The sequence below is a fragment of the Scleropages formosus genome, chromosome 9, assembly GCF_900964775.1.
Source record: "Scleropages formosus chromosome 9, fSclFor1.1, whole genome shotgun sequence".
NCBI classification, from domain to species: Eukaryota; Metazoa; Chordata; class Actinopteri; order Osteoglossiformes; family Osteoglossidae; genus Scleropages; species Scleropages formosus.
Genome location: NC_041814.1, coordinates 9,511,556 through 9,522,205, shown reverse-complemented (window position 1 = coordinate 9,522,205; position 10,650 = coordinate 9,511,556). Strand labels below are relative to the sequence as shown.

The 10,650-nt window shown below is 43.0% G+C and overlaps 1 protein-coding gene across 3 annotated transcripts in view; it reads right to left on the bottom strand.

The window, feature by feature from the left end:
* Positions 1-4,092: 4,092 nt before the first annotated feature.
* Positions 4,093-10,650, bottom strand: part of ttc39a (tetratricopeptide repeat domain 39A) — a 28,805-nt gene continuing 22,247 nt past the window's right edge. The window contains exons 9-22 of one of the 3 annotated variants that reach the window (XM_029254953.1): positions 9,366-9,433; positions 9,163-9,227; positions 8,955-9,054; positions 8,775-8,840; positions 8,564-8,672; positions 7,965-8,059; positions 7,796-7,855; positions 7,498-7,659; positions 6,942-7,033; positions 6,693-6,813; positions 6,400-6,511; positions 5,946-6,060; positions 5,182-5,298; positions 4,093-4,808 (exon numbers count right to left, since the gene is read on the bottom strand). In XM_029254953.1, coding sequence (XP_029110786.1) covers positions 4,691-4,808; positions 5,182-5,298; positions 5,946-6,060; positions 6,400-6,511; positions 6,693-6,813; positions 6,942-7,033; positions 7,498-7,659; positions 7,796-7,855; positions 7,965-8,059; positions 8,564-8,672; positions 8,775-8,840; positions 8,955-9,054; positions 9,163-9,227; positions 9,366-9,433 — 1,400 coding nt within the window. In that variant the 3' untranslated portion in view covers positions 4,093-4,690. Of the gene's footprint in view, positions 4,809-5,181; positions 5,299-5,945; positions 6,061-6,399; positions 6,512-6,692; positions 6,814-6,941; positions 7,034-7,497; positions 7,660-7,795; positions 7,856-7,964; positions 8,060-8,563; positions 8,673-8,774; positions 8,841-8,954; positions 9,055-9,162; positions 9,434-10,650 lie in introns of all 3 variants that reach the window. The other 2 variants (XM_018726754.2, XM_018726753.2) reach the window with 2 other exon arrangements.

Sequence of the window (10,650 nt, the reverse complement as noted above, 5' to 3'; positions counted from 1 at the left end):
GGCAAAGAGTCGGTCGATTGGCAGTCAGGGCGAGAGCGAAGATCCGTAGTCGAAGTAGCAAGGTGAGGTGAACTGTCAGGAGCCAGGAAGCAAAAACAGAATACAAGGACGAAGAGCATCAGGACATGGACTGCAGTGAGTATCATTGGTACAGAGGAGACAGTTGTCTCAATGAGATTCCACAACTGAGAAGAGGCTCAGAGGTGTTTTTGTAGCTAAGTGCTCCAATTAACTCAAGGTGCATAATCGGAGCCAGGTGCTGCTTCTTGAGGTGCGGTTGTGGACGTGACAGCAGCAATCTGCATCTCCCAGTTTGCCACGCAGTCGCTAGTGTATCCAACTGATACTGTACAATGGTCTGTGTTGGTAGTGTTTTTTGGATACCTCCATATTTACGTTGTGTTTTGTGCATCCATCATCTCTACGAAATGTCTATCTGTGTCTCCTGCTACTGGTGAGAAGAAGAGGAGGAAGGCAATTACTCTTGAGGAGAAACTCAAGATAATTGCCCAGCATGAAGACGGCATGTCCATAATGGCCATCGCACATGTACTTGGACTTTTGCAATCGACTATCTGGACCATCTTAAAGGATAAGAAGCAATGATGTTTGGTAGGTTAGGTGTATTAAATGCATTTTTGGCTTATGATATTTTCAACTTATGATGGGTTTATTGGAATGTAACCCCATAGTAAGTCGGTGACCGTCTGTACATAGAGTGCGTTGGAAGTCGCTTTAGACAAAAGCAGTACCAAAACCAGTGCTACATTATTTGTTCAAAAGAAAACTCTACATGCAGCTACTCGTGTAATATATGATAGTTTATACAGTGGCATGAGACAAATTGACTGCACTTCAAGGATCACGTGTCCATATCTGGATCTTTCCATCTTTATTGTTTTTTGCATCTTTTTTTGTGTCTCTCTAATGCACTTTTGGATGTGACTTTGGAGAAAAGGGTCTGTTAAATGAATAAATATAAATGACATACTGACATACCTTTGACAGTCCAAACAGAAAGAAGTGATAGAAAGAAAGCAGGTAAAACAATATTGTCAGTTAGTTTATGATTATGGATGTAAGATAAAAATACTTAAAATTACAAAATAAGGAAATCAGTGCAATTAAAAGTTGTTGCTGCCATCCATTTGAACTCCTTCCTGTAAAGTATTGGAAAATGGGCAGATATTTGCAAGCCTATGATGTCACCATCAGTGGATGGGTGTCGAGGAAACTTGCTTTGTTGTTGGTCACCCTGCCCAGTTTAACTACATTCACTGAACATGTTGTCACAGCATTTCTATTGAAAGGCCCTGGCACAGCATGTTTATTGACACAAAGCCTCCCTTCCCTGTTATAAACTGGTGACAAAAATGAACCTGTTTAAAGTGGGGTATGAATTTGCAGCCTTGTTCCCTTTTCTCAGTACAGTAAGGTATTGTTATCTTTATAAATTGCAGACAGAAATGAAAATGAAAAACACACCATATTTTGATTTGATTTACATACTAAGTGAAGTGCTCTTAGTGCTTCAAAGAGTATGGCCAAGTCAGATATTTACCATCAAAAACATTTTACTAGAAACTCAATTGTAATATTCATGTTTTTTTGTGAAGGCTTGGGGGTGCAGACAAATATATGGTAGTTTTTCTAATGACTCCAAAATTAACTGAATATAAGAGGAAGGACCTTATATAGGCTGTGTACGAGTATGTTCTTGCAAATTGTGATACCTTTCAATTTATTGTATTTTTGTTAAATCTTTGCATGTGATCTGACCTCAGTTCAATGAAATTAATGAACATACATTTTTAGTAAACCAGCAGCCTCAAAATAACAACTAATTTTTATTTATTAGACGTAGAGCTGCAGTCAAAGTCATAGCCTGAGTTCTGCTAAATATGGTATCAACTGAGGTATAATGTATATCTATCCATCCATCAACCAAAATATACAGGCAAATGGTTGGAGACAATTTATGAGACATGCTCTATGCAGATTTGTTCACATTCAGTACTATGTGGAGACCTCAACATAAGTAGGATCCCATCATACGTGAAAGGTAAAACTGTTGTAGACCTTTCCTAAACAATTACTTTGTGAGTTCTTTTTGGAGAATGCCCATGAGATAACCAGAAGGGAGTCTGCTGCCTTTATAAGAGAAAGACCAATCTGTCAGCAGTGGAAAAAATGCAAGTAAAGCAAGAGTTTTACACTGAGAGTCTAATTCCTCTGTTGGCCAGGCATCAGGTTTTACACTGCAAATGAAATAAAGAAGACAAGGCACAACTCCTTGGAAAAAACTTTTCAAGTTTAATCACACATAGCAGATTTTAAACAGTGACTGGGGAATCATCCATTTTCAAAGGAATTTTTGCCATTGTTTATGAGCAATTAAAGCTGAAAAAAATTTTATCGCTTGCATTTGCACCTTATTCATTTCATGTGAGCTGTGAGAAAAACGTAGAAATTAATTTTAAAGGCGGTACCCACTAATATAAAGTGTTGAGACCTTCATAACCGGTATCAAGTTTTTGTTCCTGTTAACTATAAACGCATGATGTAAGGTTTATTCTGACAATTGCTACATTATCCAAAAAATAATGGTGTAATGATGATATAATGACATATGCATTCGTGAAAATATATACCTCATCTTAGTGCTATCAAATATTGCAGACCTGAATGAATATGACAATAGATAATTAAAAAAATGTTTCAGAGATGATTCATTTGATCAAATAAATTAATACAGGTAACTTTGACTCATAATCTCCTGTATATATTAAACTTTATATTTCTTTTTTTTTAAGTCTAGCATTAATGACGAAAATGGCAGTAATTATAAATTTAACAACTGATCACTGACATAAAGATGAAAGAACAAAAATAATGCTCTGCTATGCCACTGTATAGAGAGTAAACCACCTTCCAGCAGCTTGTTATTCTGCATGTGTGTATGAGGGAGAGAAAATGTGTTTTTCCTGCTACTGTACATGTAACAGTATATGAGTGTTAGAATGGGTGCAGATTAATATAAATTGGCTTCACTCATATAATGGAGGTTTCTTTTACCAGACTTTTGATTTACAAGCATTTGCAATAACTTCTTGGCATGATCAGGGTCACAATGGCCAGGAGCCTGTTCCAGAATCACTGTATGCAAGGCTGAAGGTGGATTCGTGTCTCGTCTATAACGTATCCATCACTGGAGCTAATGTAATTTATACCAGAAAATTTTGCATAATAACCTATCACCTTACTAGAGCACCTTAAAAGAGCAGGAAATTCGGTTCAAAATATGAGCCTTGATGATGCTGAGCACCACACAAGGGAAGCACTCTCTTTCTTATGCATGGTGTGGCTTCTCCTGTACATCTAAGGTGTTGTATAGCTGTGCCAGCTCTCAGGCAACTCATAAATCTTATAACTCTCAATCATATATAATAATGAAAAGCAAAAAAAAACTAAAAGCTGAAAAGGCGAAGGAAGGGTATATGATAAAAAATAATGTAATGAAAAGGCAATATTATTATGACTTCCTTAAATAATTCTTACATAGCAAAATTATACTTTACAAATAGCTCAGCAGAGGAAGGTTAAGAGCTTCGTAGGTGATTGCGATAATTACGAGTACCATCTGGTTATTTAGCGTTCAAACTAATTATTTTATATGGCATTAAAAGCAGCTCCTCAAAGCATTTGACAAAGAAGAAGAAAGGTATATGGGTTACAATTCAAGCAATTTAGTATAAGTATCAGCATTTTCAGAATTACAACAATAAAAGAACACAGGAATCCATCCATTACTAATAACCACTTGTCCAAAAGCAGGGTCGCAATGGTGTGAACCCTGGGCCAGGCAGAGCCCACCCCATACAGGGGACCATTTGTCACAATCACATCCTTAATTCATACAAACTAAGGACAATATTGAGTTATCAATTCACCTGAAACAGATGTCTTTGGACTGTAGCAGCACACCAGGACAGCTGGTAGAGAATGGAGAAGCACATGCAGTGTTTGCAAAAACGAAACCAGATTTAAATCCATGTACTAAATCACAGTCCACTCTGCCTCTGTGGTGCGCAAGGACAATAGAATAAAAGCACAAAATAAAAAGAGAAAACAATATTATGATAAATGATGAGGGGAAAACAGGAAAGGGATACAAAAAGAGAGTACATAAATGTGTTCTACAAAATTTTGAACATGTGGGTCTTAAGCCTGGATTTAAAGGTGACTGGAACAAGTTCCGGGTTTCATCTTGAATTACACTTTCTCTGTTTAAAAGATAAGGCAGATGTTTTACATGTTTGGTGAAAAAGTAGGTAAAGCTTTTATGGCTCAGGAACAAATTACCTATTATTTTTCACATTTAAATTAATTAAAAGTTTTTTTACAAGCACATCTACAGAGACAAAATACACTTATGTGATGGAAGCCTATATATGAGAATTAGTCTTCATGCATTTCAGCATTTTTCTGTCTCAGCATCTCTGCTTATTGCAGCATCTGTTGATAGGTCTCTCTTCATATGTATGTATATTTCTGAGAGCTCAATTGGAGGTTAGTTCCTCAGCTCTGCTTGCTGGGAGATGGGTGCAATTTAGCACCCTGACACCACAGGGTCCATATTTGCTCTTCAGGCTGCTGGAGGCAAGGCTAAGTCCTAAATTTGACACCCACATCAGGAGCTGGATATCAAAGGATGGATTCCGTTATCTAGGGTAGCCTTGGCCTTGTGCAAAGCAGCCTGGATCCGGAAATGCGTTCGAGACTCCATGGAGTAATGTTTATAGTTCTGCCTGAGAACACAAACAATATTAGGCTAGACACTTTTTTTTTAACATAATTGCTTTGGATTTTTTTATAATACCTGTACTTTAGGCAGTTTTACTAATATTCCACTTTTTCCACACTAAGCAACTTAATATCAAGGCAAAAGGGGATTTTTTTTTTTTGACGAGCCTTCGATAGGATGTTGTCATAGGGATATCAGTCTCAACCAGAGGGTATGCTGTGCTTATTCAGGAGTAGACATACCACTGCATGTCACCTCACTCTGAGAACAGAAGGGTTTGCATGCAGCATACAAAGATCAGAACTACTCTAGACTAGCAACTAAAGAGCTTTTCCCCCCCCTGCATCTCAGCTTCTCCTCTGAGCAATAACACTCACTTGGCTGCCTCTAAGAGCTTGATGGCCTCCTCTTGCCTGCCCTGCTCCAGACACAGCAGGCCATGTTCTAGCAGAGCATTGGGCACCAGGTAGTGGTCCAGTCGGATCTGGGTCTCGCTGGCAAAGATTAACAGAGGGAGACAAAGCAGAGCTGTGGAGAGGGCATGCTGACACAAGCATGCTCGCTGTGGGGAAACAGCAAAAGGAAGCTGTAGCGAGCTTTACTGCAACAATGCCCACATTACCCCTCTTAACAGCAAATTTACTGCAAACACGCAGAGGTGGAAACGATAATGTGGTCGGTAAATTGATGCAGGTAAAACTCATCTAACTGGTTACGGCCTGCATTTAAGCCAAAAGACACAGCCCTGTATGCCGCAGATCATCAGATGGACGTGTGCTTCTTATCAGGTCGGTTCTGACGCTCGAAATCTACAAACATTTATGAGTACCGCCTCCTGAAAAAGCAGTTTGTTTCCAGTCTGAGTCTGATTAGGTGTTAAAGACATGTTGTTGGACATGGTAGCTTCTGTGTGAATCTGTAAACTGTGCGGCGGCCCACGAAGGCTTCACATTAAATATCGGTGCCATTCTGGGATGATGCTGTCGACCGAGTTCCAGAAATGAGTCGACGAGCAGCAGCAGCTGCTCGTAACTGTGAGGTTTCACGTGATGCGTCTTTTCGCAGCAGTTTCCTGCCTCGCAGTAAACAGGCCTGTCATGCACAGGTGGCCCGTGCGGCGCAGGTGTGGCTTTGCACTCACTTGCAGAGGACGAGGGTGAAGTAGTGTTCTGCCTCCTCCAGGCGCCCCAGGTGTTTCAGACACAGGCCTTTGAGGAGGCTCAACACACACTGGTCATCCACTGAAAACTCCGTTTCTGGGGAGGGGGGAAGAGTCCACAGGATGCCAGCTAGTGAGAACGGCACGCAGTACACGCCACTGAGCTGTCAGCTGAAGCCTCACTATTGTTCCTCTCTAAAAATAAACCTGGAAATGAGATTCAACAGACAGAGTGCCAGATGCGGTGCTTTTGAGTCTACGGAGCATAGTTAAGTGAAGCTCATGGCACCTTCCTGCATCTGCAAGTAAGAACCTTTCGGTAGTGATGTTATTTAAACTATAGTTCTACAATTTTTTTTTTTCCCAGTGATTTTCACACTCTGCGTGCTTCTGCTGCTGTGGTACTTTTTCGTCCGCTCTGGGTGTGCTGCATTACTTGGGTGCTGGTCCAGGTTTTTCTGGGCTTCATCCAGGGTCTTCAGCATCCCTTCAGTCAGGTCTTTGTGCTTCCCAATGACTGTGTACCCATTCCAGATGTACATCATCTCCTGCAGCCACACAGCGCATCACTGAGAGTGCCTCAACACAAAACCTTTGCATTCTGAGTATGGAAATAGATGTGAAAATGGGAGATCGAGAGAACAGAACTCCGGCAAACAGCGGTGACCAAAATCACTTAAAGCAGTGCTGCTTGGGGTCCAGCCACTCGCTGGTGCAGGAGGGACTGACCAGTGGGGGTGCAGGAAGGGGGTGGGGCGTCTCGGCCAGGTACCGACGGGCTTTTCGAATAGCAAACTTCTCTGTAGGCAGAGACTTGCCTGCTATCTTCTGCTTTAGCCCAGGTACCTGTCTGGAACAAGAGAAAACGAAACGCAAGATGTATTTATTTACATGTATTTCACAGAGTACACCGCTAGATGTATCGTTGTGACACAGGTGATGCTTTTTCTTACTTAAGATTTACACTAGGGGCTCTACCTGAACAGGGCCACTTCGCTCTCCACAAACGGCTGACACTCCTCATTGGTGAGCATGCTGAGATATGCTCCTTTCATGTACACGTAGGTAGCCTAAGGCAGAACAACACGTGTCACACGGAACCAGGCAGACTGACACCTGTGACTCAGATCAACAGCGGCTCGCTGGACCCATACATCTGATTTCGCAAGTAGTCGCCCAGTTAACTGCTGTCACGTATATCGAAATTCCCCGACTTTCAGCAGCGTCGAAGCTGAGCGAGTGCTTCGCTCCGCGCTGATTACCGAAATGATAAATTACCATAATTAAGCTGGAATTTTCTGTTGGATAATAAGAATGCATAAACATGCAATCTGCAAAGGAACAAAGAAGAAAGAAATCTGAATACCCATATACATAAAATGAGGCTGCAAAGAGCAGTTTCCATATTTTTTATGAGTGCTATTTTAAACTTATCAAGGGTCTTATGAATGTTCATATATTACATATACCATGTGATGAGCGATAAGAACAGCCGCAGACACAAATATGAAGCGATGTGTTCGCGGCCCCTCACCTTAGACCAGGCGCTCTCTTTGCTGAGCAGGTCAGCGTAGAAGTAGGCCATCTTCCAGCGCCTCTTGTAGGTGAAACACCACATCAGCTCCCAATAGCACATGTGGTGGAACTGTTTCCATTGCTGCTGGGCCTCACAGCACTCCTCAAAGCGAGCAATGGCCTGGGACACACAGACAGACACGGTTCCCGTTTTCTTAGTGAACTGACTGGATGAACGTTGACGCAGCTCCAATCATTTGTAAATCGTGGAACGTCTACGGAACGGGGGTTCCTCTGCAGCGCGCGAGTTCACTCACAGCATCCAGGTTTCCTTTGATTTCCTCGATTCGCCCGGCAAAAAATAAGAAGATTGCTCCCTACGGATATATATGTACTTGAATTAACATGCGGTCAGCGTGTCTTTACTCTTCACTTATTCGTACATGTGCTCCCAGCGCATTGGCCACCTTCTCCTTAGGATTCTACCTTTGGATGCTGCTTGAGATAGGGCTGCAGCAGCTTCTCTGCATCCTCCACGTCCCCTTCGCCTGTGCCTGCATTCACAGAGGAGGCATCAAATGCTGCGAGCCAGAGCTCACGTGAAGGTGGGCGATGGCAACAATCTTGCGCAATGAATTTAATAGCGAATAATGAATTTCGGCTGCGTTTCAACTACGCTGATTTCAGTTTCGCGTTAAACAGACGTGTCTGTTAAGGAGACAAATGAACTATGCAGAACGATGGCAGCGTCTATTAATAAAGAAACAGCTTCAGTAAAACTGCAGGAGAATTGCAGTTGTACGCAGGAAGCACGGGAGCATCGTGTAAATGTTTGTCGAAGCTCTTTATGCTATAAATGTCACATTTAATGGTCTAAGTGTGTAAAAGCATTTGTGACAAAAAGAGCTTCGCACGCACTCCAATTTGAAAGGCCTTAAAAAAAGACAAACAACGGATAACTGCCTCAGAAGACGATTTAAAAAATACAAGTGAAAGTGCTTCTGTAATGAATTCAACCATGGGATGAAAGCTGGGAGAAGTCCAGCGTCATGCTCGCAACAGAGGAGCGGTCGCCTGCACCTCACCCAGGATGAAACTCATGAAGGTGTGGTAGCACAGCAGCAGCATGTTGCACAGAAAGGCCCGGAAGGTGTGGGCCGAGGAGCCTTCCTGCAGCTGCTGCAGCCCAAACTCCTGGAGGGATGGAGGGACGAGAGAGACACAGCGAGCTTCCCGTGCAGCCGTCCCCAAGCCGAGAGTTCGCCGGTTCCCCTGCCTCCTCCCTGGAGAGCTCACCTTGTTGCCAGAAAAGCCAACAAACTCCAGCAGCTTGAGGATTCTTGAAGGCAGCATAGACAGCATCTAGGAGCAGGGAGGCAGAGATCTGAAGGTCAAAGAGAAGCGACTTTGACAACAACAAAAGCAGCCTCTAGAACGTCCCCTTTAAGTGTCTTCTGGAGACACAAGCAGACTGACCAGATTGAAGGCTCCTACTCCAAGCTTCACCCCTCCTTCAAAATGACCATGACTGTCCCCATGGACACAGGTGGACGACAGAAGGACCGCGTGCAGTTCCCTGCAGGAAAGACAAAGACACGCATCTAATGCGAAAGGAGCCCTACAAGAGTGATGATTCACAGCACTCTGGCTTCTTGTCATCTGCAGCGAAAGCGCGGCTACTCACTTGTATATCTGGTAGCTGTTCCTCACTTTGATTCCTCCCTTAATGAAGCTGATCATGTTTTCATCCTGACAGCATAAATGTGGGGAATTAAGGCTCTTTAACTTGAAGAGCAGAAAGTATGGTAAAGGCACCATCTGGGCTGTGTAAAAGAGAGAAATTCTGCAGATGCGGGGAGAAGTAAAGTGGCTTCTATTGGGCTTTACCTGAAGGAAGGTGAGTGCTGCCCTCTGTAGGAGACATTCTGCATAGCACACTTCAGCATGGAGCTCCTCTGAGGGAACAATCACAGCCAAATTTACATTTATTTATTTAGCCAACACTTTTCCCCAAAGCAACTTACAATGTTAAGGGACCTTCACTTATTTGCCCATTTATACAGCTGGGTAATTTTACTGGAGAAATTTAAGGTAAGTACCTTGCTCCAGGGTTCTGCAGCAACAGGTGGGGAATCAAACCTGCGACCTTCAGGTCCAGGTAGTAGCACTATCCACTACGCTACCGGCTGTCCCATTTAGCCCTCTCAGATTTTTTCCAAAGCAACTTACAATGTTAAGAGACTTGCAATTATTTGAAATCTGAAAATGGACTTGGACAAGATGGAGGAGGTCAGAGTGAGAACTAAACCCCACTGTGGTACGATCATCACAGAGATCTGGCTGAACCAAAGCATCCCAGACGCTGCTATCGAGCTAGCTGACTGCTCCGTTGTGAGTCTGTGCGAACAACAGTTGGTGCACAGCCGCGGACACGGTGGATAAACGCCGCTGCCCAGACTTGGAGCTTCCAACGATAAGGTGCAGAACGTTCTTTCTCCCGAGAGAGTTGAAGACAATAATAATTATGGCAGTATACATTCTCCCACAAGCTGATGCTAAATTAGCATGGAAAAACTATGTGACGGCATTAACAAACAGCTGACGGCGCACCAGGACGGTGTGATCATTGTAGCAGGGGACCTCAGTCACACAGAACTCAAATTAGTCATGGCCAAATTCCATAAAAATGTGAATTTCCCAACAAGAGAGAACAACATCCTGGACCAGGCCTACACGAACATCCCAGGAGCATTTAAAGCAACCCCATCTCCACATCTAGGACAATCAGACCATATTTCCCTAACTCTGACCACAGATCTGCAGAACAAAACCAGCTGTCAGGACAGTACAAGTGTGGTCTGAGGAAGCTACCTCAATGCTGCAAGACCGCTTTGATAACACAGACTGGGATCTATTTGCCGAGGGAACAGACCTTAAGGAATATGCTGGATCAGTTCTAGGAAATATAAACTTCTGCACAGAAAATGTGTGAACACAAAGGACAATGAAGGTGCTTCGTAACCAAAGGCTGTGGATAAACGGCAATGTGGGGATGTTACTCAGGGAGCGGGATGCAACTTTCGGGTCAGGTGACAATCAGGCCTACAAGGGAAGCACGGGGGAACCTCAAGAGAGGCATGAGGGATGCAAAGTGCAAGTGCAAACAGTGCGT